Here is a 26,267-nt window from a genome sequence, read left to right as displayed (position 1 = left end):
AGGATATAACTATAGTGGGAGGCCAGAGGATGGGGATGGGAGTGTGTGTGTGTGTGTGTGTGTGTGTGTGTGTGTGTGTGTGTTAGGGGTACAGATAACAGTTAAGATGTAAAATGAAAGTAGCTCCCTTGGCCGGCAGAGTGATTCATTCCTGTAATTCCAACACTTGGGAGGCCAAGGCAGGGGGATTACTTGAGGCTAGGAGTTTAAGACTAGCCTGGGCAACATAGTGAGACACTGTCTCTACAAAAAATAAAAAATAAAAAAGTGAAAAATTAGTTGGGCATGGTGTTGTGCATTTGTGGTCCCAGATATTCAGGAGGCTGATGGAGGAGGATGGGTTGCGCCCAGGAGATAAAGGCTGAAGTGAGTCATGATCATGCCACTGCACTCCAGCCTGGGTGACAGAGCGATACCCTGTCTCAAAACAAAACAAAATAAAAAACAAAAAACAAAAAATCAAGAAAGCTGCCTCTGTGAAGGGAGGCATGGGTGGCTGGTGGGAAGAGAAGGCAGGGAATGCTATTTTTCATAATAAGCCTTGTAGAAATATTTCATTCTTTAAAGAGTTGGCATGTAAAACTTTGCTAAAAATAAAAACAAGTGGGTTAACAGACAACTGCCAGAAATAAAAATCCCAAGGAAGAATAAACGAGAGGAGGATAAAGAGACCTATGAACAGAAAAGCAAAAGGAGAGAGAAAGAAAACAAATTACTTGCTTATTACTGTTTTAATACTGCAATCTCAAGGGACTGTACAATACAAAGCAGTCAACCAGTTTTGATGTCAACAAAAGCAAAAAAGATAACCTATGTGCTTCTGGCTTAATAAAGTCAAGGGGATTTTTTTAGTAAATTATTTTGTTTCTCACAAGTGGATGAAAATCATTTTGTAAGCTGTGTTCCTAGTATACACTCCTTAAATGATGGTTTGAATCTGAGAAATAATTTACTGAAGAATTTTAAGTTTAAGGTAAAACTTCATCTTACTATCAACACGTTTTTGTTGAGTACCAATTGTGTGCAACCACCATGTGTAATCCTTGGAGAAGGAATATCAAAATGAACTATTCACAGATTCCCACTGCATGGAACTTCACAACCCAACAGAAGAGATAAGCCATGTAACTGGGTAACTGTGACATAGGGTAAACAGTGACAAGTGCTGTAGTAGAGATTCAGATAAGACACTATAGAAGTTCTGAGGAGGAGGAAGTTATTTCCAACTGGGAATATCAGAGAGAGGCTTCCTGCAGGTGATGGCATTCATACGAAAGTTTGTTGTGTTTGTTCCTTTCAATTTATATCCTGTCCCAGTTCTTTACATTATGTGTTTTATTTAAGAAATGCAGACGAGACAAGAGGAGTGGTGGTCTACAGTTTCTCCAAGTTTCTGTGGTTGGCAAGGAGCCCTGACAGGCAGGCACCCGTCTGTGTGTCCATGGAAGCCCAGTGTGGCCCCCGTCTTGCTTTAAAAGCCCTTACAGGACCCTCAAAGGCTGTTATAACTTTTGAAGTAACACACTTTCCATACATACTAAAAATATTTTACTTGCCTTTGAATCCTGCAGTGTGTCAATAAGTTCTTCATTGTCCAGAATATTTCCTTCAGAGGTAAAGAGCATTCTCAGGATTTTCTCTTCAATAGTTTTCAACTGGTTTTTATCAGTGTTGATCCTCACGATGAGCTTGATTCTTTGTTCTTCCAACTTGGGTTTTTCAAGTCGCACCACATCACTAAAACCAAAGTTTAGATACCTAAATTATGTCTCTGCCAGTGCCTCAAAGTTGCTTCTATTTTTCTTTCTCTGTTTGTAATTGTTCTTATTCTTAATACTATTTAGCTGAGCATTAATGCTGATGGCCGAATCTGAATGCACACCATGTCTCTTTTGCTGGGTTTACACAGAAGCTTCTACTCAACTACATGTCAATTCTGATCCTTTATCTTGTATTTTAGAGATGCACACTACTGAAGTTTCCATACCTTCTGTTCATCTCTTAGGAAGACCTGCTTAATACTTGATCTCTCTAATCATTCAATTTCTATCTCTAACATTTGCTTGTGCTAAGAAGAAAACGGTGCCTGGAATATTTATGATGCCTTGAATATTCTTTCTGTACCAACATGGGAGATTCTGAAATCACATCACCTCCATGAAATGATTTTTGATTGCATATGAAAAAGGAGCCTTACCTCCAGCTTCACCCTTGTATAAACATGTGAGTTTGTATCTCCCTTCACTTGTTCGTTCACAATTTGCTCCCAGTCTCCATTTGCAAGAGTTAATCTTTATTAAGCACTACTCAATGCAATGCACCCTGCTAAGAGTTTTATGTGGATTATCTATTAATCCTTTGAATGCCCCCATAAGGTGGGCACTGTGGTTATCACCCCCAGCTTGCAGATGAACAAACAGACTCCAGTGGGTCACTTCCGGAGATCACATGGCTATGAGAAGCTGGGCTTGTGCCTGGGTCTGCTGGCTCCAGCATGCACTGTTACTAGTATGCTGCCTCAAGTAACAACCCATTATTTACTTGTTATGTACATGCAGAATTCAGACACCTTGAAATTATTATATAAAGAATATTAAAAATCATAACCTCAAATTCAATTGTTTAAATAAGTTTTTCAGAAGACAGTAGTTTAAGGAATATTTTAAGATAAAGGTGAGCTCAGGAAACAGTTTGAGAGAAACATTAATCAAATTAGTCGAGTTAAGAATCAAAAAAGCCTGCCAAAAGTCTGCGAGGTGAGTTAGAGTTTCTGGAAATAGAAAGGAAGACAGAAGGAGGTGGACAGTCTGGGTGGCTGAGTGGAATTCCTTGAAGTTGAAAAATGGCCTTGTGCTGCCTCAGAAGGACTAAGGCATTGTGGTTGGCATTCTCCAGGAGGCAGGGAGGTGAACTGTGGTGTTCAAAATTGAGAGGATCTGAGGAAAATTGCAATGAGCAATTGAGCACAATGAGTATCACTGCCTGTTCAGGAGCTCAGCAGAGCAGAGGGCAACTGAAATAGGTGACGGCCTGTCAGAACCCAGGAAGACCTAGCTCCATCCTCACCCTGGCTGAGGGCTGTTAGCTTTCCTTTGCAATACCATAAATCTAGGAAAAATAGCAGGGAGATACTGCACACCATGACTGAGTCCCAGCATTTCCTGTGTTCTTATCAGGGCACTTTTCCTTCTTGTCCCAGGCAGCCTAACATGCAGGGAGCTTAGTGACACAGCTGAGCTTAACTATGCACAGGAATAAACTGGTATGCAAAATGTTCAGCCAAGTCCTTACAATGTATTCATAAAATATGGTGAAAGAACCTTTAATTGGAAAGAAGTTATCCTAGTGGAAGATAAGCAAGTTAGCAGCTAGCAGAATAATTCCTAAAACAAGCTAGAGAAATAAGACTCAAGCTCATTAGTGACAACATGGGTAAGTCAGGATGATCTTGACTTGAATATAAGGGATAATTCTTTTGAACATGGGCCTAAATTATGTTTCTTTATAGTGAATAAAAATACATACGTATGTATTCCTATATACATACATATGTGTACATATCTGTTGGTTAAATATATATTAAATATAAAATTAATTTTGAATCAACATCAATGTTATTATTTTAATAAATATTTTAAAAATTTGTTTCCTGAACCTCTTGGCTAATTCTGATGATTAATATTAACAACTCATAATCCAATATTTGGGAAATAGGGATCTAATCACATACAGAATATACTAAGAATACATATATACACACACACATATATTTGAAGTGGACAGTTAAATACACTAAGAAACCACCTAAAGACCAGTGAAGCTGGAACAAATATGTTTGGAGAAGCTGCTTTTTCACAGGTATGGACCACTGCATTTCTAGGAACAACAGAAAGACTGACTTCGTTCACTTGCCCAAGATGGAAATCCTAGTGAAGGGAAGAGGCAGGGCTGGGCTGCCAGCCTGGTTCAAACAGTGGGGGTGGGGAATTAAGGGTCTATCCTTGACATCCTTGAGAAGACGGCGGACAAGATCAGCTGTCTGAGCAGCTACGGAAATGGTAAAGAACTTGGCCAGCTACGGAAATGGTAAAGAACTTGGCCACTTACTTGTGTTTTTTTTGATTAAGGTTTCATGTGTAGCGTTTTCACACAGCAGAAAATTTTGTCAATATTTCTTTTTTTTTTGAGACAGAGTCTGGCTCTGTCGCCCAGGCTGGAGTGCAGTGGCCAGATCTCAGCTCACTGCAAGTTCCGCGTCCTGGGTTTATGCCATTCTCCTGCCTCAGCCTCCGGAGTAGCTGGGACTACAGGCGCCCGCCACCTCGCCCGGCTAGTTTTTTGTATTTTTTTAGTAGAGACGGGGTTTCAACGTGTTAGCCAGGATGGTCTCGATCTCCTGACCTCGTGATCCGCCCATCTCGGCCTCCCAAAGTGCTGGGATTACAGGCTTGAGCCACCGCGCCTGGCCTTTTGTCAATATTTCTAAACAAAATATTTAGGAAACCCACGACACTCCCTTCCCTCCCCCCAACTCCCTGTTTTTTTTACCTTAACAACTGATCCTCCAGACCTGATTTTGTTACAGTGAAATTGATAATGGTAACTTTAATGCATACCTGGAAGAGAAGCACAGAGTGCATAAAAATGCTTAAGTGCAAACTAATAAAATACCTTTCTTTATTAGAACACGGCTCATTACTACCCAGGTGGATGTATCTCAGGTCTAATTGCACACACACCTATCCCCACATATACTTCAAGTGTAATGTCGCTTATAAAATCCTCATATTTTTTCGCTGCCAGTATGAGTAACAATCTTGTTCCTCAGACACCACAGTTATAGAATCCTAGATCATGTTTTATGGAAAGGTGAGCCAGCGAAGGATTAAAAGCAGTATTTTGGAATTGATAGCTTGGGTTCAAATTTGAGCTGCACCCTTTAGTGACTGTGTCATCTTGGACGAGCCACTCATCTGTGCTGAGCTTTAGTTTCTGATATTTAAAAATTTGGATAATTATAGTGAAAACTCATAGGGTAGCTGTGAGAACTAAATGAGGTAATAAAATCACTTAGTTACTTATGACGCAATGTGTCTTTGCTTGAAAGAAGCTATTACTGATAATAAACAAATAAAGTTTTATATATTTTGTCTAATAACATTTTAATGAAAAATTATGGCCAGGCGTGGTGGCTCAAGCCTGTAATCCTAGCACTTTGGGAGGCCAAGATGGGCGGATCACGAGGTCAGGAGATGGAGACCATCCTGGCTAACACGGTGAAACCCCATCTCTACTAAAAAATACAAAAAACTAGCTGGGCGAGGTAGTGGGCGCCTGTAGTCCCAGCTACTTGGGAGGCTGAGGCAGGAGAATGGTGTAAACCTGGGAGGCGGAGCTTGCAGTGAGCTGAGATCTGGCCACTGCACTCCAGCCTGGGCGACAGAGCAAGACTCCGTTTCAAAAAAAAAAAGGAAAATTATTACTATAATATATTCTGACATCACTCGATAAGTCAATAGCAAAAACCAGTAAGTATAACAAGGGTGTGTGAATGAACACATGGCATCATACTTCAAGGATTTTGCAATATGGTAAATTACATATTGTAAGTTTGTAATATTTATCTTATTACAAAATCCTTGAAGTAGGATTGATCTCTTTTTAGAGATGATTGACTTGAGGATCCTGGAAATGGGATAATTTGACCCCGTGACAGAGCTAGGCTTGGGTCTTGTGGGCAATACACCCTCTCAAAAGTTAAATAAGTGAGAAATCAAAGAGTGAAAGTTGGCACATTGGTCGCACTTCTTTTTTGGGGGCAGTATCCATCACCTCAAGCATTTATCATGTCTTTGAGTTAAAAACATTCTAATTATGCTCTGTTAGTTATTTTAAAATGTACCTTATTGTTGACTGTAGTCACCCTGTTGCACTATTATATACTAAATCTTATTTAGTCTATCTAACTATATTTTTGTCCCCATTAACTATCCCTACCTTCCTGCTCCCCTCCATTCTCCTTCCCAGCCTCTAGTAATGTTGGTCACTTTTCTAAACTCTGAAATGGGACTTGGGACATGAGCCCCGGTAGTGGCTGTGTAATTAAACTCCTTGAGGCTGACGAGGAAAATCCTAACTTAAACTTTCAATGATACTTCCCCATCTTATTCAAGAAGTGTGTCAATTTCATTCAACCTGAACACATCTGGTGAAGACAGATAGCTATGAGCAATACAACAGTTAAAATGAAAGTGACACTCTTTGGAATGGTATATTTAAGGATATTTTTGGGAGGGTTGTGGTGGTAAGAAGTAAAGTTCTGAGGTCAAGTTCCTTTCCTAGGTAAGAGCCTGCAGAGTGCACAGATGTGCCAGGAGCTGGGGCAGCACCTGGGCATGTGAGGGGGGTTGTGGCCAGGGAGAGCCCCGTGGGAGATCTGTGGGAGGGGCAATGGAGCTCCAGCTGTCTTCATTTCTGTTGCAACTACCTTGGACACTGTAGTACTAGAGTAGGGGTTCTTCTACAGTCTTCTGAGTCTCAGGGACATATGTATGGAGTGGAGCTCACACAGCTCATCTCAAAGAATCTAAGAGCATGAGAAGGGGACAAGATACCCCCACCACCCATAACTCTAAGTGTAGACACTGGACCTCTAGATCATGATTCTCTAGTGTTGTCTTCTTCCTAGAGTTTTCAAATGGGTGACCTCTTTATTTGGGCACGTATGCTGTGGGCATTTGCACATTTAAATAATGACACCTCCTCCTCCCCCACACCCCAGCCCCATGGACTCTCAACTAAGCTCTGATTCATTTATTAGTCATAATAACAGGGACAAAAATAGTCTTTGCTGATGGAGGAAAGAGAGAGTTTAAAAGGGGGATGTCCTGTGTTTAGAAGGAGTGGCTACGGACCAGAAGGGAGATGGTGAGGGCACTGGAGAGGTGTGCAGTGGGGCGAGACAGAGCATCGGCCTGGGCCCTAGTGGGCAGAGGCTTGCAACCTAACTAGATGGTGATGACAAGGGTGATTGGAATCAGAATCAAAGCTCAGAAGAGAAGCAAGAATGGAGGATGGTGGAAGAAAGGGGAGTGTATAGAAGACAGGGGAGAATGGGGGAGAGCTTTCCCTTCGGGTGGGAGCCCATCAAACTTCAGAGATTCATTACACCATGATAATCCCGTTAAGTTGAGAATTCCAGACCAGTAGTTCATACCTCAGGCAGATAGTGGGGATTTGGCATTTTGGTTGTCATATAGAATCTAAAGTTTTTATCATAATCAATGTCTGAGTCTCCAAGACGGATGAGTAGTCGGCCACCACTGATAAAAATTTGTTTCAAAAGAATGGGTTCTAGAGCTGGATCCAAGGTTTCCTTAAGCTTAGAAATTAAAACAAAACAGGACAACACAAAAAGAAGCAATTAAAATAGATAGCATCAACTTCACAAAATTCCTTAGGCCTCAAAATGTACTGTGAATGAACAATTTTCCAGTGATCTGATGGATATTTATTAACATCCTCACACTACCTCTAACAGTACCTATTTTCCAGTGAGCATTTTATTAGCAATCTAAGGAAATAAGAGCATCTGAAGGCAATATATCTATTTACATTAATCTTACACACTTCATTTCCATGAGAAGAAGAGAGAAGCTGGGTAGATTAAATCATTGTGGGTTGGACTTCAACAGGCCCCACACAAATGAAGATCTGTTCATTTTCATGGTTGTTTAAAACCAGGGATTGGCAAATGACAGCCTGCAGGCCAAATCTGGCCCCATGTGGCCATTTTTCTATGACTCTTGAGCTACAAATGGCTTTTACCTTTTTAAGGGTTGTAAAAACATACAAACAAAAAAACACTAAATCAAACCAAAACAAAGAAGAATATGCACAGAGACTGCATGAGGCCTGCAAAAACTGAAATATTTACTCCCTGGCTCTTTACAGAAAAAGTCTATGAACCCCTATTCTACATGACCATTATGCCTTTTTCCTCAAAGTGAATCTGACTGTGGGCATGCAGACATTGCCCAGGGATCCCATCAGAAACATCTTTATGTCAGGACTTATGTGATGGGGTCCCATGGCCTGTGGCTTTCAAAATTTGACTGTCATCCATTGTAACACATCTATTTTACATTGTGACATGGTACCCACACATGTAAATTCTTCAAACAAAAGTTTATGAGATAAAATTTACCTTTATTCAATATAATTTTGGGATTCAAAAAAACTCTATTTCATTTGAAAATGTTGATTGAGATGGTCGCAACTGATTTCATGCCCATGAATGGGTGGAGACAAAGTCTGAATATATCACCCTAGCAAAGTAGAAAGCAGCTAGGTGGATAATGCTGATGACCCCAAGGCACAGAGAGTGGGGAAGAACCAGTCAGAGTGTCCTGTTCCTGGCTGGGGCCCTGACAAGGGCCCATCCACTCTCCCAAGAGCACTCTGCTACAGTTAAAACACTCTTCTGTCCAGAGGCAGAACATCACAGAAAACCTTTTGTCCGCTGCCATGAAAGAGGAAAGTCCCTCAGGATCTCGCATGTCATGAAGTAAACCTGAGTTCAGGAATCCAGTTTGGGGCTAAAATACCTGTGCCAAAGTTTTCTAGAGATTTCATTCTCTCCTGTGACTGGGATCCATTACAGAACCACCCTCGTGTTGGTCAAGGCCAAGCTTAGTCACACTGAGGCCCCTTGTGCTCTTTGTGGCTTGAGTGGGGAATAGTGTAACTTGCGGATTTCCTAGGCAGGCAAGGCTGCTTGGATAGTTTATGTAACCCTTCCATGCCTCAGTTTCCTCACTGACAAAATGGAATAACAATAGTAACTATCTTGTGATGGGGCAGTGAGGATTAATGAGTTAATATACATAAAATACTGAGAACAGAGTCTGGCATGGAGTGAACATGCAATAAATATTAGTTAATGCTAACATATTAATTACAATTCCTAGTCATCATGCAGGTGCTGCAGCTAAACTGCCCTGGTCCATGGTCTTTTTGAGCTTTCTTTCTTTCTGATGAAGCAGTGATACTTCTAGGCCCGGTTAAACTGAGACTCAACTCACAGCCCATGTTTTTGCTCGCTCGTTCTTTTATTACTTATAGGAAAATAAACCATGATCATTAACCAATCTCTTTTGTGCCCAGGGCCTTTGTGCTGTTCCCTTTGCTTGGGAAGTCCTTCGCTCTAAGCCTGGCATATGGCTGAGCCCATCACATAGGTCACAGCTTAAATTACTCCCTTTACCCACATATCTAAATCAGACCAGCCTTGGTGGCCTACCCATTGGTGACTACCAGCCCCCTCTTTACTCTTTCAAATCTTTGATCACAAGTTTCTTCCCCTCCCTCTCTCTCATTTCTTCTCTCTTTCTTTCTCTGTTCACTGTCTCTGTCTCCACCTCGATTGTAAGCTATTGAGGACAGAAACCACATCCATATTTTTTGCCACTGGTTCTCAAATAATGTTTGAATGAGGGAACAATTTAAACAACATCCATTCTTGCAATGATAGCCAAAGAAATGGAGCACCTAGACTCAACAAACAACACTGCCCTCCCTCCTTCTTCTTTTTTTTTTTTAACAAAAGTTCATTCTTATCTAATTCACTCAATCCAATTCTGACTTACACCCAAGTAAAAAAATAATGTTTATACCCACTAGAATATTTTACTGGCTTCATATCATTAGTGTATGTACATAATCCTGACCGCACTACTGTTGTGAATTTTCAGGGCAGCTCACCATCAACGGCCATAACGAGGCCTGTGAAACAGCAGTGTCGGGAAACAGAGGCCAGCCCTCTTAACACTAAAACAATGTCTGAAAGTCAACAGGTCCTCCCTCCTACCCCTCTTGCAATGTGATAATGTATTGTTTAAGGGGAAGAGGAACTGGTTTGACCAATTTGAAAATGGAGTTGACTGGTGTCTTTAGCATGACGGGGATGTGGCCTATATAGGATTCCAGATATGATTTGAAAGTTGGGAACTAACATGAGAAAAAGAAGTGAAAATCAAACCTCTTCCAGTAAGACAGGTAAACCAAGTCGGATTGAATTCTTGAGTATTTGTAAGAAATTACTATCTGTAAGCTTAATGATTTTTAAACCACTTTTGCTTTCCTTGTTCCTTATCCAACGATTTGCCTGTTTGGAAAAGCACAGAGCAGAACATTTGCTTCAGAGCATAATAAATGGCTAGAAAGCGAAAGCTTTAGAAGAAAGTGTGGAAATGTTATTCAATCTAGAAACAAATTGGAAATATATAAACTATACTGCCCTGCCTCCCGGCAATAAAGACATCTTTTAAGCCCAACGTTTGGGACTCTTCTTTTTGTTTAGATGTGGAAGAAATAAAGAAAACAGTCATCTGGGAACAGAGATCATGCTTATGGTATTCAAGTTGGTCTCCCTTGCTTACACAGTGGCTCCCTCTTCCAAACCCTATTTAGTACAACCTGATCCATGAACTTAGGGAGTCAGAAAATGGGATGCTGTCAATTGTAAATTCCAGTCAGGCTTGCCCTAATATTCGATCATATCCTGACTTCAATCTCATTCCTCAGACCTTTTAGGAACAAGGACTACAGAAGAATGAAGATCTGTGGATTTCTGCCCTCATAGAAAACAAAAAACAAATGGTTAGTCCACTAAACAAAACCAATCAAAATCAAGCATGGGAGAACTTCAATTCTTTCTTTCTTACTTTCTCATCCACAAAATGAGGGAACTGGACTAGAGGACTTTAACACTCTCTTTTGGGTCTAAATCTCCACATACGTTAAATCTAAATCTCAAAGTACATTGAAGCCCACTTTTATATTTTTTAATAGCTAGCTCAACATTAAGCAGAACCAAAACTCACTCTCTGAAGTATTTGCTACACACCTGATCTTGGGGATCAATCATCAAAGGCCATCGTCTGCCTTGAGTAACCAAAATGCCATTTTCTGTTGATATCAAGTCACGGGGCAGCCCATCAGTGTTCCACTGCCGTATCTCGTAGGGATCTCCAAGAATGTTAATGAGACTGAAGGAAGGATCGATTGGGATCTCCAGAGACTGACAGTCCTGGATCCAACACTCTATAAGCTGTAGAAGGAGGAAGGATTGCTTGAGTAGAGCCAGGAAAACTCAGTAAATGAGGGCACATGCAAAATGTGGTGGGCAGAGGTAAGTCAGTGGCTCAAGAGCTAAACCCTGCCAGTCTCCACAGATGTGCTGGCATCAGAGCATGGGACACAGGAAGTAGACCAAAATCAGGAGGCCTAGGTACTTTATACCATTAGTTACATGTGACTTTGGAAACATCATTCCCTCTATTTGGACCTCAGTTATCTCACGTGTAAATGACTGGGTTGTCACAGTGGTTTTCAACCAGGTTTGTATTTTCATTGTTGGGAGAGTCTGAAAGCACGTGGAGAAGTTTGGGGTTATCACAATGACTGAGGGTGTACAAGCAGTCAGCAGATGAGGGAAAGGGATGTTGGCATATTACCTCCTTCAATGAGTGCACAATAGAGACCTCTCTGTCCCCAAAAAGCACAACTGGCCCCAGTGAGAAATATGGCACCCTAAGACCTGAGAGCTCCTGGAGAGTCTATATGAGGGTACTACATCAGGTTTTATAACTCAAGGACAAGGGTAAACATTTTTAGGAAGACATTTCAAAAAAATGACTGTAAAATTCTTTCAAATAATTTCATTTCCTGGAAAATGCATGTAGATGAAACTTTTATTCTCTGATAAATGACAGGCCGGTCTTTCTTTTTTTTCTCCCTCCCTCTCGTCCTTCCTTCCTTCCCTCCCTCCCTCCTTTCTCTCTCTCTCTTTCTTGCTTTCACAGAGTTTTGCTCTTGTTGCCCAGGCTGGAGTGCAATGGCGCCATCTCCACTCACTGCAACTTCCATTTCCTGGGTTCAAGCAATTCTCCAGCCTCAGCCTACCGAGTAGCTGGGATCACAGGCACCCGCCCCTTTGCCTGGCTAATTTATATATATATATATATATATTTTTTTTAGTACAGATGAGGTTTCACAGTGTTGGCCAGGCTGCTCTTGAACTCCTGACCTCAGGTGATCCACCCGCCTCGGCTTCCCAAAGTGCTGGGATTACAGGAGTGAGCCACCACACCCGGCTGAGGCTTTCTTTCGTATAAAGATAGAAGCCCAAGGAAGCACAGATTCCTCCTGGTCCTGCCTGCTCCTTTCTGTTGACTGGCCCTCTGTTGCAGTTTCACCAATTGAGAACATCTCATCCAGGCTGGCTTTACGTGCCACTTCTGATCATAAGGGTAGGGGACTCACTGTCTCTTTTCCTTCCCCCAGGTTTTTGAGCTGTGTAAATGATGAATAGCTTTCTAAGACAGGAGAAGGAAGGGGAGGAACGTGTTAAGGAAAGCCTAGGGGTAGACCATCACTGGCTGATGGGGGAGTGAAGGACTGTGAAATATATAAGGAAATTCTACCATGAAGAACCTCTACAGGGTAGAGCCTCCATCTGAACTCAGAAAAATGAACCACCCCCGGCTGCAGTTTCAGCTGCTTCTTACCCCTCCTTACAGAAAGCAGGGTTACTCACTGACTGCCTGTACTGGGCTGTGAAAGCCCCATAGTAGGCCACACAAGCTGCTGCTATGAACACGTTCCCAGTGATATTTGAGATTTCTTCCTCAAACTTCTGTATGCTTTCTTCCCATCGAACCTGCTCATCTTCCAACGCTGCCGTCAGCTTTCCAGCACGTACTAGACGTGCTTTTGTCAGGGCCATCGTCTTTGCTAGAAAAATTTTAAGTTAAGACTAATGGCAAAATAAACTGTTCACACTCACAAAAAAAAAAAAAAAAGGAAAATCAGATTATACTATTCAATATTTTTATAAAGTATTAAAAGCTTATTTACCTGTTTCTTTTTAGAGCAGAACAGCATTATTTAACTAATGATGTCAATACATCTCTATGAAACCTTACACCAATTCAACATTCATTCCCATTTCAGAATCAAGTCTAAGTTTGCCTTTTCCATATCGAGAACTCTGAAGGCAGTGTTTTCTGTATTCTTGTAGTATTTAGTTTCCGGATCAAATTCACATACTGTTTTGTGTTTTAATGTAACATGCTCCAGTAAGGCTTGTTCAGGTACAGGATGTTGAATATATAAAATACATGAGTTCTTATTTGATCCTAGAAGGCTAATGAAAATACATTCTATACATTGGATAAAAGCTAAAACCTGATTCCCAAAAAATTCTTCCTACTTCTGAAAATCAGGCATTTCCTGGCCAATGTAAGTTTTATGAGTTACTTACCCAGGCTTTCTTTTTCATTTACACCTTTGTCATATTCATCTTGTAAGGCCCGTATTTGATCTTCTACTTGTCTTAGTAATGTCTGCTTTTCTCTCAGGGTAGCCATGGTAATGTCAAGTTCAGCCTAATAAAATAAGCAACTGTTTAAGAACAGGCCCAAAAAGAAGGCTGAATTTGCCCATTAATAATACAGATCTAAAAAAATTTTTATATATGTTCCTCTTTTCATGCCCAAAAAGACTTTGATGTGAGAAAGTTAAAACAAATATAAATTAGAGTAAAATACAAGAACAGAAGTAAATGAAACAAAACAAAATCAGTAATAAAGCCCAACAAAATAAATCAGGTATACTGAGCATTTGGGATGAATTAGGTATCATAATGGATTATTAATTTTAAATGATGCAACAAATTAAATATTCATGCCACAGTGGAAACTAATATTTCCTAAGTAGTTCTCCACATCAGAGGTCTGCAAACTATGGCCTGCAGGTCAAATCTAGCCTGCTGCCTGTTTTTGTACAGTCTGCAAGCTAAGAATGGTTTTTACATTTTTAAATAATTAGAAAAAAATCTTTAAAAGAATAATATTTAATGACCTGTGATAATTGTGTGAAATTTGTACTCCAGTGCCAATAAATAAAGTTATATTGGAACATAGTCACGCTTATTCATGTATGTATTGTCAATGACTATCTCTGCGCTGCAACAGCAGAGCTGAGTGCTTGCCGCAAAGACCATATAGTCTGCAATGCATAAAGTGTTGGTTCTTTGGGTCTTTATAGAAAAAGTTTGCCAACCGCTGCTCTATAGCCATAGTTCTTTCAGTAAGCTGCTCCACTAAATGATCATTCTTTTTTCTTCTTGGGAAGATGAAGGGCCTCACATCCAATGACAGGGTTAAGGTGGTTCTAAAACCTCAGATGACACCATCAAGCATGGAAGTATTTAGCAAACAGAAATACAGACCATCAGATGCTTGAGCTAAAAAGTACCTTAAAAATAATAGATTAATTCCCTTTTTTTCAGATGAATATACTGAGGAACTCATGTTCCTCCTATGCTGAAAGAAGGCTGATTTCAGAGGCAATTTCTGAAAAACAATTGCCAGCTCTTGTTTAAAACAAAAGCTAATTTCCAAGAGTTTTGTCACTGTCTATATTGCGTAGGACCATAGTAACATTATACAGAGAACTTGAATGATTGGCGATCATGGCCTTCAATTCTACAAAATATCACATTACAGAAAATGTACCTGTGCGGCACGGAGCTTTTGTCTTTTTGGTTCAACGACCTTGACCACTTGAGAGTACAAATCCATAGCTCTTACCCACATGCACATAGATTTACATGCTTTGGACACTTTCTCCACTTTTTCAGGCACAAAATCAGGATTATTAATATACTTTTGAAGCTTTGCCAATATCTGAGGCTTTATGTTCTCCTTATCATATTCTAAAAGCCTTTTTAGAAAGTTAGAGTCACCAAGAAGTTGCTTTGCTGATGCCCAATCAGGCCTGAAAGACAGATATGATATATTAATAGCACTGAAATGAAGCAATATAAGAACAAAAGAAATGTATTTCTTTGAAAACATTATGATATTATCCCAATAAGCAGGTAATTTTAATCTTGGTACTGTAATTCTAGTAATTGGTAGTTAGGTGCACCACAATTAATTCATGGGGCGAAAAGAAAATGGGTGACTAAGGTTCCATGCAACCCAGCTTTGGTAGAGAAAGAATTACAAAATCGTAGTTTTAGAAATGTAAGGCATTATAGAAACAATAGTTTTATTTTTAAAATGCCGCAGGCAGTCACATTTTACCTCCTTTGTCACAGTTCCCACCCTTAAAATCACCTGCCAGGACACTGCAATTGCTTTCTAACTGGGCTTAATGTCTCTTTGAACTTTGCTCTTCTGAACTTTTGCCAGATTGATCTTTCTACCATGAAAATCTGATTAGATAAAAAACGTTCAACGATTCTCAGTCCCTTCTGCCCACAGCTCTCTCTCTGTGCTCTGCAGAGCTCTCTGGGCCCTACCGAGGTACCAGTTTAAGGGTCAGTGGGAACTTCTCCACCCTGTCTCCTGGAGGCCTGGTGGTGATATGGTGCTCTGAGCCCTTTGCTCAGTTTTACATAGAAAGATTAATTACAACATAATTTCATTGAAAAAAAGTTTGTATCGCTAAAGAAAGTTTGAAAACTACGTATCTCCAAGATGAAATCTGAAGTGTTTAGTGCAGCATTCAAGACCTTTCAGGATGTAATCACTGCTCTCCTGCCCAGTCCCATACCATTCCAAGAACATCAAAGCTCATTCCTGAGCTCGCCTATGGTCCCACTATCCAACTGAGCATTGTTTTCCAAGAAACCTACTTGCACATCCCCAGCTGGACTTAGGCGCTGTTTGCTCAGCACTCCCAATACTATACAACTCTCACGTTGTAATGAAATTATTAGTTTTCATGTCTGCTTCCCACTAGCCTGTGTATATCTTGTAGAGAAAAACATATCTTCCACCATCTAGTACAAAATAGATGTTGGGGAAGAAAATGTTCCTTGAATCAATTTGTTGAATGACCAGTTGAAGCAATGAGAAGGTGGAGAAGGGAATGAATATATAAATTACCATGGAGGAAAACAGTAAAGAACTCTTACTAGGTATCATGGCAATATGTGATTCTGAATTACTCACTTGGCATTCAAGAGAATGGAGATTGCTTCCATTACTGTCATGACCAAAGCTGGGGGCTTTGTAAAAACTCTGATTTCAGATATATCTGCCTTATCTAAGGAATCCAGTGCTTTGTTGGCAGCATCCAGTGCAAGTAGTGCCTCGTCAAGATCTCTTTGAGCATCATCAGCTATTGCTTGGGTTTCTTCAGCTTTGACTTTTGCTGTTGCTTCATCCTCCTGCACAGTGTTACGGACCTAACCATTGAAACATGACTGCTTAAGTGGCCTCATTATTTGAATTTTAATGTTTAAAACAAAGTCAATAATAATGAATCATATTTGTCCTTTGGATTAGAGTAATGATGAAAGGCTATTAGCTAGATTGCATTTTATGCTCTCCTTTGTCCATCTATGTCATGCCAATAGCATAATGAATATAAACTTATAACAAACAGTTCCATCTTAGGAGAGACGCAGTTGCTTTACATTTGTAGGTGGTGCTTTTCTCAAAATTCTCTGCATTAATTCTTGGGGACAGAGCCAAACTGATTTAGTAAAGGGAGATTGTTTACAACTTAAAAGCATTTCTAATTGCCAAAAAAAAAAAACTTTGCTAAATCTATCATTTAATTATTTTAATAACATATATAATTAAAAATCCAATCGTGTCTCACTGTATATAAGTAATCAGTTGCTGACTGAAGCCTTTTCCACATTCTCAGGAACTGCAGCATACCTGATCGGCACTTTCTTGATCCACTGCCAATTTTTCCATCAGAGCTTCAACATCTTGTGATTTTATTAAAAGTATAGGCTCTAAAGCTGAAAGATCTAATTTCATTTTATCTACTAGTATGTTTGTTTCTAGTAGCTTGGTGAGACCATTCTTCACCCGATCTCGTGCCTAAGTGACAATGAAAATTTCTATTATAATGAGTATTATAACTCTAAGTTTACTGGTATCAAACACGTATCACTCATGTATTAGACTTTTACATCTACAGAATTGGTAAATCAGTTTGTAATAATTCAGGCTGTGAACATATTACAAACTGGGAAATGTTCAGGTAATGGAACTCTAGAAATGGCCATGACATTCATCACAGTTGTTTGGATCCATGCCCTCTGGCCACAGCAGTGGGATGTCACTGGGCTGTGGCTCACTGACAGTGAGGACCACGTGGTACTGGTTTTATTCCCTGTGGTAGCATGTTGAATGAGTGAGAACCACATGGTACTGCTGTTTTTATTCTCCGTGGTAGCATGTTGAATGAGTGAGGAACAGGTCCAGATGTGAATCCCTGGAGGTTGCAGCTCTGGAAGCTTGTTTGCTCTGGCCAGCAGGGTTGAGGACCCCTAGGGAGATGAGGTCCAGAGGGTCTAGCTCTGGCTGATGGATTTGAACCCACTTCCCTGTGGTAGAAAACTCTTGACCATGATCAAAGGGGTGGTATCTGGTAAAGGAAACACCTGGGAAGAACTGTTTTTCTAAAGTGAGTCAGAAAGCTTGGCTCATGGCCAGGCGCAGTGGCTCACGCCTGTAATCCCAGCAGTTTGGGAGGTCAAGGTGGGCGGATCACGAGGTCAGGAGATGAAGACCATCCTGGCTATGGAGAAACCCCATCTCTACTAAAAATACCAAAAATTAGCCAGGTGTGGTGGCGGGTGCCTATAGTCCCAGCTACTTGGGAGGCTGACGCAGGAGAATGGCACAAACCCGGGAGGCAGAGGTTGCAGTGAGCTGAGATAGTGCCACTGCACTTCAGCCTGGGCGACAGAGCGAGACTCCATCTCAAAAAAAAAAAAAAAAAGAACGCTTGGTTAAAATGGGCAGATTTCAAAAATATTGGTCAAGTTATTTCACAAGGCAGGCATTTTACCAGGTAAAAATCCTCCAAAAAATTTAAATATCTATATTGTAAGTGCTTCCCTTTTTGGTGTGTTTAAAATGTAGAAAATTGTAGGTCATATTAATATCCTGATGATGATGATGATGGCAGCTTCTATTTTCTGAGCACTTTATATGTGGCAGATCATAGTTTCAGGAATTCACTAACAGTGTCTTAAATTCCACGACAAGCCAACAGGTAGACACAGATTTTTGTTTAGCCTTATTTTCTACTAAGGCTTAGAGAAATGACTAATGTGCTCAAAGTTGCACAGCCAGAGGCAGGACACAGGCTGTACATAGTTTGGCTGATACCACTGGCACATGTTCTTTAAAACACCATCTGTATTGCTTAACAAAATGTTTTCCTCTGTATTAAATACCACAGAGATGACAAGTTCACTGCATAACTTTGATGGTCTTGTGATGCCCATATCATTCTACTGAGTAAGGATACTTGCATAAATGACAGAAGGAATATATATAAAATTCCTGAGAAAGAAGGCCCTCAGACCGACAGCAGGAAACACTTTTTGGTCATATTTTAGGTTGTCAGGGGCACATGTCAGGATGGAGAGAGGCTGATATGGTTTGGATCTGTGTCCCCACCCAAATCTTATGTTGGAATGTAATCTCCAATGCTGGAGGTGGGCCCTGGTGGGAGGTAATTGGATCATGGGCGCAGTTTCTCATGGTTTACCACCATCCCCCCTTTGGTGCTGTCATCACGATAGTGAGTTCTTGTGAGATCTGGTTGGTTAAAAGTTTGTGGCACCACCCCCCTCTCTCTCTTGCTCCTGCTCTTGCCACATAAAATGTGCCTGTTTCCTCTTCACCTTCTGCCATGATTGAAAGTTTCCCGAGGCCTCCCCAAAAGCTGAGCAGATGCCAGCATTATGCTTCCTGTACAACCTGTGAGCCAATTACATCTCTTTTCTTATAAATTACCCAGTCTCAGGTATTTCTTTATACCAGTGTGAGAATGGACTAATACAGGGCCCTGACAGGTAAGACAGTGCATAGAGTTTCCACGCATTCTCAAAGTTCCGAGTTCAAGGAAAACAATATTTTCATGGACAATATTGAACCTACTGAAATAATCTGCTTCCTTTTTTCAGACAGCATAGACAGGTAAAGATTGATAAGCTCCAGATAGGAGGTGGGTGTTGTGTAGTACCGCCTACGCAGCTCATTGTAATAGCGCTCTGCCATGCTGGAGACACTCAGGTGAACGTTCACGCACATCAAGGAAAGCTTTTCTTTCAGGTCCTCATTTCCAGTATCGACTTGTGAGAAAAATGTCTTTGACACAGAAAGAAGTGCTTCTCTGGGCCACTGTGAATCAAGGAAAAATCTAGAAAATCTATTGTGTCATTTCAATAACATAGTTTAATACCAAGAAAAACATATTTCTCAAGAACTCCTCCTTGCGCAGTCCCCTCTTCACCTAGTTAACTCCTACTCATGTCCATGGTGCTTAATGAACTGAAGGGCTCTGTCCATCTGAGGGGTGCCTGGGTCTGCATTTACTGACCAGTATGTCTCCACAGTATCATGCACACAGAAGTTGTTCAATAAGTATTTGTTGACTGAATGAATTAATGATTGGGTGTTTCTAGTATTCCATAAATAAATCATATATGTTATAGGGACCTTATGCTCTCACTCCGTTTGTTACATAGTTGGGACCTCACGTCCATCATTATATTGCTGTCCTGCACACCTCAACTCCTTTGCTCCTCTCTTGCTTCTTTGAACTCACCTGAGCATTGGTCAAATGCAACTCTCTTACTCCATGCCTGCAACTGTGCAGCTGAGCATGGCTGGAGAAAAATGCACAACCTTGCCGATTAGTATCACTTTAAATTTATGATAATTAGCTCTTAGTGCAGCCCAGAAATGCTTCTACCTTTTTTAATACATCAGTTTTGTGCTCTCCTGAGTATTTCACACCTGATTCTACTTCCTTAAACTGCTGACACTTAGTCTTTCTTCTTCACTCTCAGCTGATGACCTCACTACCCATATCACTAAAAAATAACAGCAATGAAAACAGAACTTCAATGAGCTCTTATCCCCACATCTTCCCACTACCTGCATCTGTGCTCATACATTTTGCCTCCCCACTTGTTACTCAGGGGTAGGCTGTGGATGCTCCCTGACTAAGTCAGCCCCTTCTTTGAGGACTCATTCTCATCCCTTCTTGCTTAATCAAGGTCACTGGTCCCACAGTGCTTAACTCGGTATGCTGCATCATCAACATATTTATCTTTTCTGGATCATTTACATCAGTACACATGCATGCCGCTTGTGTTTCACATTTAAAAGTACTTCTCTCTTGACCTCACATGTCCCCTAGCTCTTGCCCCATCTTTCTGCTTTCCTTTGGGGCAAAACTCGAAAGTGTTGCCTATAATCATTGATTCAGATTTCTCTCCCCTCTTCTCTCTTGAACCCTTTCCGCCACCGTCCATTGAAACAGATTTTGTCAAGATTGCTGATAACTTCCACATTGCTAAATTTAATGGTCTCCTCTTCCTTTACAAATTCTGTTTTGTCTTTGTTCTATGATTGCCATGGTCATTCCCTACATGAATAAATTCCTAGTAGGCTTTAAAGCTAATACAAGTACCCATGAGTTACTCTTGGACAATGTGTTAACCCCTTTAAAGTCAAGCAAGTCCAACTTCTCAAACAGATATCCTGGGATGTCACCAACCTGCTCAAACCAGTCAATGGTGCAGCAGTTCACAAGCGATGGAAACATCCTGCACCGGGACCGAAAGGCCTCCCCAACCGGGCTCATGCAGAGAACAATGTGCAGCTTCTGACGCACTCTGCTGATAAAGTATTGAAACACCTGACAAAAAGAAAGATATTTTTTCAATTTAAAATAATGATTAAGCAACAATGAAAATCAGTGTTGGCCAATGCATCTGAGGCTCCCAATATCAAATATAAAATGTCAGTATAGTAGACATGTACATTTTCTTATTCAACATTCACTCCAACCTCTTTCTCTCACACAGTCTGGAAAGATTAAAAATGTCGTTTTGCAAACTCCATCGCAGCTAGGGTTCTGGATGTGATTTAGGTCCCTTTCACCCATGTACTTGAGGAGATCATTTGAATAAAGGGCCATTCATACAAGGTTTTGCTGTGGGGCAGAGGACATCTGGGAGAGAGGGCCAGGGTGCTGCACAGCATCAGGTTTTACAAGTGCAGAGTCTGGCAGAAGTCGCATGGTATGGGAGGTTTTTTTTCTTTTTCAACTTTTATTTTAGATTCTGGGGGTACATGTGCAGGTTTGTTACAAAGGTATAATGAATGATTCTGGGGTTTGGAGTGTGACTGATCTTGTCACCCAGGTTTTCAACCCTTTCATCCCTCCCTCCCTCCCTGCTCTTTTATTCTGCGGTATCTATTGTTCCCATCTTTATGTCCATGTTACCCAATGTTTAGCTGTAAGTGGGAACAGGTGGTATTTGGTTTTCTGTTTCTGCACTATTTGCTTATGATAATGACCTCCAGCTGCATCCATGTTACTGTAAAGGACACGATTTCATTCTTTTTTATGGCCATGTAGTTTTCCATGGTGTACACATGTCACATTTTCTTTATCTAATCCATCATTGATGGGCACCTGAGTTGGTTCCATGTCTTTGCTGTTGTGAACAGTGCTGCAGTGAACATACAGGTGCATATGTCTTTTTGGTAGAATGATTTATTTTCCTTTGGGTATATACCAGTAATGGGATTGCTGGATCAAATGGTAGTTCAATTCTTAGTTCTTTGAGAAACTATCCTGGAGCTACTATCTCTGGAAGTGGCTCCTGATTTCAGCTGCTTCCTGATGTGATGGAGGACACATGGCTCTGGAGCTGACAGTTGACACAGAGGCACACTGACTGGTTTAGTGGCTCCCTGCTTCAGCAGGAATGGTTGTGGCAGAGGCAGCTACCTCCTTGACCATTGACTTCTACAGTGTACATTTTATATTCATTCCAAGGAGTTCAGTCTGGAGTTTCTTTCTTTGGCCCTTCCAATGATTCTGTATCCCTTTAATAAATCCCTTCCTGCTTACATTAGCAGAAGTAGACTTGCATCTGTACCTATAATCTCCGACCTAGCAGGAGAGACAATTCCCACAAAGGGAAACAGTAAAGATATAAGAAAGAACAGCCAGAAAGTTAAAGAAGGTGCAGAAACCAGGAAAAAAGCTGGGGTGAGCAAGTAACGGTGTATGGGATCTAGCATGGTGTTGGAGAATGGAAGCGTGCAGCAGCCACTGTTCCTGAGAGAGTGAGAGAAAACACATTCCTGCTTTGTTGTGTTGTAACACTGCTGCTAGGCAAGGGCATCAACAATACTAGACCTAAGCCTTCAGCTCTCCACAGGAGGATGCTGCAGTGTGTGAAATAAACTGGTGCTTAAAGAGGAATAAGAGAGGCTGGCCAGTGTGGACAAGACTATGACCTCCGTGGGGCAGTGGGATTTCTGTTTTCTGCTTCCCACAGAACTTTCTGGAAGTCCGGTGCACCAATGCTTTAAACACCGAAAATAAAATACATAGAACACAAAGGAAACCAATTATATTGAAAAATATTCTATCATGGACCCCTTCAGGGGATCAGTGGTTAAATAAAAGGTGAAGAAACCTTTTTGTGATAAAGCCACATAACTACTCTGGCACGTCCTACCTCATCTCTGTTCCCCTCGGAAGTTCCTACTTCTTTTGCTCTTGGTCTGGTGGCTGCTAAAACCTGCTCCAGTTCATCCTTTTCAAATAAATTAGGCACTTCACCTGAGTTCAGGATGTTATTTATATCTTCTAGGAACTCCTCCACTACAATCTGTAGAAGAAGGCAATGATCATTACAACTTGCTCAATCATTTTCCATTTATTACTAAGCAAATATTTATTCTAAAATTCACAGGAATCGATTGTATCTTTAAGAGAATATAATCTTAAAAATTACACGGAACCCTGAAGTTCTAACATAGTAAGTGCACTGATTTTTCATTTTTTCTTTGTGTTTTGTTTCTTAGCATGCATTCCCATTTTACCTGGGTCAAGTCATATGTGCAAGTATTTTATATTCCGCCCCCTTCAGTTACCATTTTATCATTAATACTAACCCATAGCTCTGTAATGTACTCATCATATTTATCACAAATATGGAAGCAGAATGCACCATTGAGCTGATGCACTATACATTTACATGGACAGAGATAGCTTACACTCTTGTTTATAAGAACAATTTTAGGCATATAGCCTTTCTCCTTAGTTGGATTATTTTTTTGAAACAAATTCCCAGGAGTGAGATTACCAATTAAATGCATAAATATTTTCTGGATTTTGAAGATTTTACTATTTCTCATTCAATTCCAGTGTGACTTCATCGATTTTTAACATTTATTTTTGTTAATTTGGAAGGTATAATAAATGCTTTCCTTTGGAGAATTTAGTTTGGATGTTTTTGATTATTGGCAAGGGAAAATATTATCCCATATTTATTACTGTCCATTAAAAAATTGACCTAAAGTTTGCAACCATCTGCATCTTGGAGTTTTCTTTCAAATTTGTATGAGTAATTTACATATTTTGAAATAGACTTTTTGTCTCTCAACATTGGTGCATATTTAAAAGTAATCTCTCACCCTTTATTTCAGCTAACTTTTTAGTTATATAGAAGTTTGAGTACTATACATTTAACTATGACAAGATATCTGTTATTTTATTTTCTTCATTTGAAACTTTTTGCTTTTCTTAATGAACTTGGTATAATTGTGTCTGTCAATTTTGCCAAGAATAAACAGTAGTTTTCTGTGTTCTAATTTACTTCTGCTTTTATTTTGTTTCATTTTCTTATGTGTCTTGTGACATTTTTCCCTCCTAAAGTTTTAAGTAAACTAATTTGTGTAGCTTCTAATTTTTGATTCAGATCTATAAATGTAAATTTGAGAACTGTTGGGTTGTATTCCATAGATTTTTATTTATATTAAGTTCATTTTTCTTAGTCTCTAAGAGATTTTGACTTTCTTGATTTTTATATGAATATTTTAAAGTCCTAAGACACATCATTAATTTCTCCTTTGACTAAAGCATGGGCAAAGAATGAGTACGGCTTATGCTTTTCACAATTTAATAAAAATTTCTTTAAATCTAGTATGTGACTAAGTTTTGTAAACATTCAGTAGTATTAGAAAATATTTGCTTTCTCTGTAAAATATGAAATATAGTATATAGCTATTAATTGTAGCTTAGAAATTACATTAGGCAAAATATCTAATCATACTTATTTCTACTTTGTATTTGTTAGTTACAACCAATTAAACTCTATTTTTAACATCTTGCTTCTCTCAATTTCTTCTCACACTTGTAATGTTTTGTGTATATATATATGTTTGTGTATAGACACATGCACTTTTATTTTTGTTATGTTTACTCTTCATTACTGTAGAACATTTGAGATTGATTGGGGCTTTCAACAGAATGCAATAACTTTTTGTCTAAAGAGAAGCAACACAATATGATTTGATCTTTGGAGCTTTAATACTTGGGAGACTTTTTACATAACTTGTTTGATTTTTTAAAGCAATGTTAAAAACACTATCAGAAATATCTTAATTTTAGGATAATTAGAAACTACAGATAAGCAAAACTAAGAAAATAAAAATCACTCACAATCCCATGATTCAAATGTTTTCTCTTTGTACATGGGGCATATATGTCTAGATATACATTAAAACTTGTATGTTTCTATAATTTTAAAGTTTTTACATAGTGCTCTAGTATATGGTTATATCAGATATTATGTATATGACTTTCTCTCAGTGGACATTCATACTCTCTCAGGTTATTATTTAAAAACATTACAGTAGATATTCTCATAAGTGCAACTGTATGTAGCTTTGATTATAATGTAAAAGAAATGTAAAGGCTTTACCTACATATTGCCAACTACTTTCCAGAAAGATTTTGCTAATTTATAATCTCCCAGTGAAGAATAAACAGGCCTATTATTCCCACACCTCTGCCAACACTGTATATTATGATTTTTAACCTTTATCAACTTGCAAGGCCAAGTCACTGACATTTTTATTTATTATAATTTCCTTCATTAATGGTGAGGTTGACAATTTCTTCAGGTGTTTAAAGCCCCTTGTTTTCTGGAACTGTGTATTCACATTCTACCACATTTTTTCTATTTCTTCTATAGATGTGCTTGACTTTTCCTTTTTCATTTGTAATAAGTATTTTTATAATAGGATACAAACTCATTGCATGCCATAGATATTAAAAATAGTTTTCCAATTATTTGTTTGTATTTAATTCTGCTTACGATATTTTTTTAAAAAAGGTATGCATCGAATCTATCACGTTTTTATTCCTTGGCTAATTTCTAGACAGATTTATTTTCTCTAAAGAGAAAATATCCAAGAATAATCAATGTAGAAAGTCCTCTGCTATAGAATTAATTCGAGATCAGTTAAATTAGCTGTCATAGATATAGATGTAATCCTACTTCAATTTTAAAGGTAATTTAACCCAGAAGATAGCCCTTCATTTTTCCTTTCTGTAGGTAAAGGCATGTTTCCCTAATTGAATTTTTGGTAAATTATTTTCTTATATGCACTTTTATACAGTTTATTACCTTCTGTTATCTTTGCCGTTTCCCTCAAAGAAAAGTTAAGAACTTACTTCCTTGACCTTTGATCAAATTTAATTACTAAGAATTTAAAGAAGGGAAACAATATTTGGTAAAATAAATAAAAATGCATTATAAAAGTCTTTTACAAGCTGCGGGAAATGTGTTATCAAAGGGAGCAGTCCCTTGAACTTCATCCTACAAACTGTTCAAAGCACACACCCGATTGTAACACCCATACATTTCCTGTTCTTACCCATGGGCTATTTAAACACACACCTGGGTGTCGGTGAAAAGGAAAACCATATTCTTGTCTTCTACACCAGCCATTTTGTACAACTTCCTCAGGTCTTCATGAAAACTATCATAATTATACCCCCGGCTGAGTTCAATCTGTAAACATTTGTAACCGCATATATGAGCTGCAAGTCTCGTGAGTGACTGCTTTCCTGTGCCTCCTACTCCGACAAGCAGGGCATTGCCTCTTTCTTGACGTATCATCCGAGCAATCCTGCAAACATCAGAGCAGAGACAGGTTTATTTCAAGTTCACAGACATGGCTCCTGCTCGGAGAGCCTGCCCCAGAACTGAAGGCTGGTAGCCAGTGGAGTCTCCTCCCAGGGCAGGATGCTGCAAGGGAAGGGCAGGCTGCATCTGAGGCCAGGGTTTGGTGAACAGCACTGCTTGGCTTTTCTCTTTTTCATCCTTTCCCTCATTCCTA

At 39.6% G+C, this 26,267-nt stretch overlaps 1 protein-coding gene across 1 annotated transcript in view; it reads right to left on the bottom strand.

Moving 5' to 3' along the window:
• DNAH6 (dynein, axonemal, heavy chain 6) overlaps window positions 1–26,267 on the bottom strand; it is a 337,022-nt gene that overhangs the window by 103,509 nt on the left and 207,246 nt on the right. Inside the window, exons 46-59 of the mRNA XM_011925684.1 lie at window positions 25,826–26,057; window positions 22,595–22,747; window positions 20,614–20,754; window positions 18,987–19,229; window positions 16,743–16,910; window positions 16,026–16,261; window positions 14,580–14,841; window positions 13,325–13,448; window positions 12,599–12,795; window positions 10,907–11,110; window positions 10,040–10,165; window positions 7,217–7,381; window positions 4,549–4,616; window positions 1,557–1,737 (exon numbers count right to left, since the gene is read on the bottom strand). Coding sequence (XP_011781074.1) covers window positions 1,557–1,737; window positions 4,549–4,616; window positions 7,217–7,381; window positions 10,040–10,165; window positions 10,907–11,110; window positions 12,599–12,795; window positions 13,325–13,448; window positions 14,580–14,841; window positions 16,026–16,261; window positions 16,743–16,910; window positions 18,987–19,229; window positions 20,614–20,754; window positions 22,595–22,747; window positions 25,826–26,057 — 2,500 coding nt within the window. The remainder of the gene's footprint in view (window positions 1–1,556; window positions 1,738–4,548; window positions 4,617–7,216; window positions 7,382–10,039; window positions 10,166–10,906; window positions 11,111–12,598; window positions 12,796–13,324; window positions 13,449–14,579; window positions 14,842–16,025; window positions 16,262–16,742; window positions 16,911–18,986; window positions 19,230–20,613; window positions 20,755–22,594; window positions 22,748–25,825; window positions 26,058–26,267) is intronic.

This window comes from Colobus angolensis, unplaced genomic scaffold, assembly GCF_000951035.1.
Source record: "Colobus angolensis palliatus isolate OR3802 unplaced genomic scaffold, Cang.pa_1.0 Scaffold118, whole genome shotgun sequence".
Lineage (NCBI taxonomy): Eukaryota > Metazoa > Chordata > Mammalia > Primates > Cercopithecidae > Colobus > Colobus angolensis.
The sequence above is the reverse complement of the archived record's forward strand: the minus strand, read 5'-3'. Positions and strand labels throughout refer to the sequence as shown.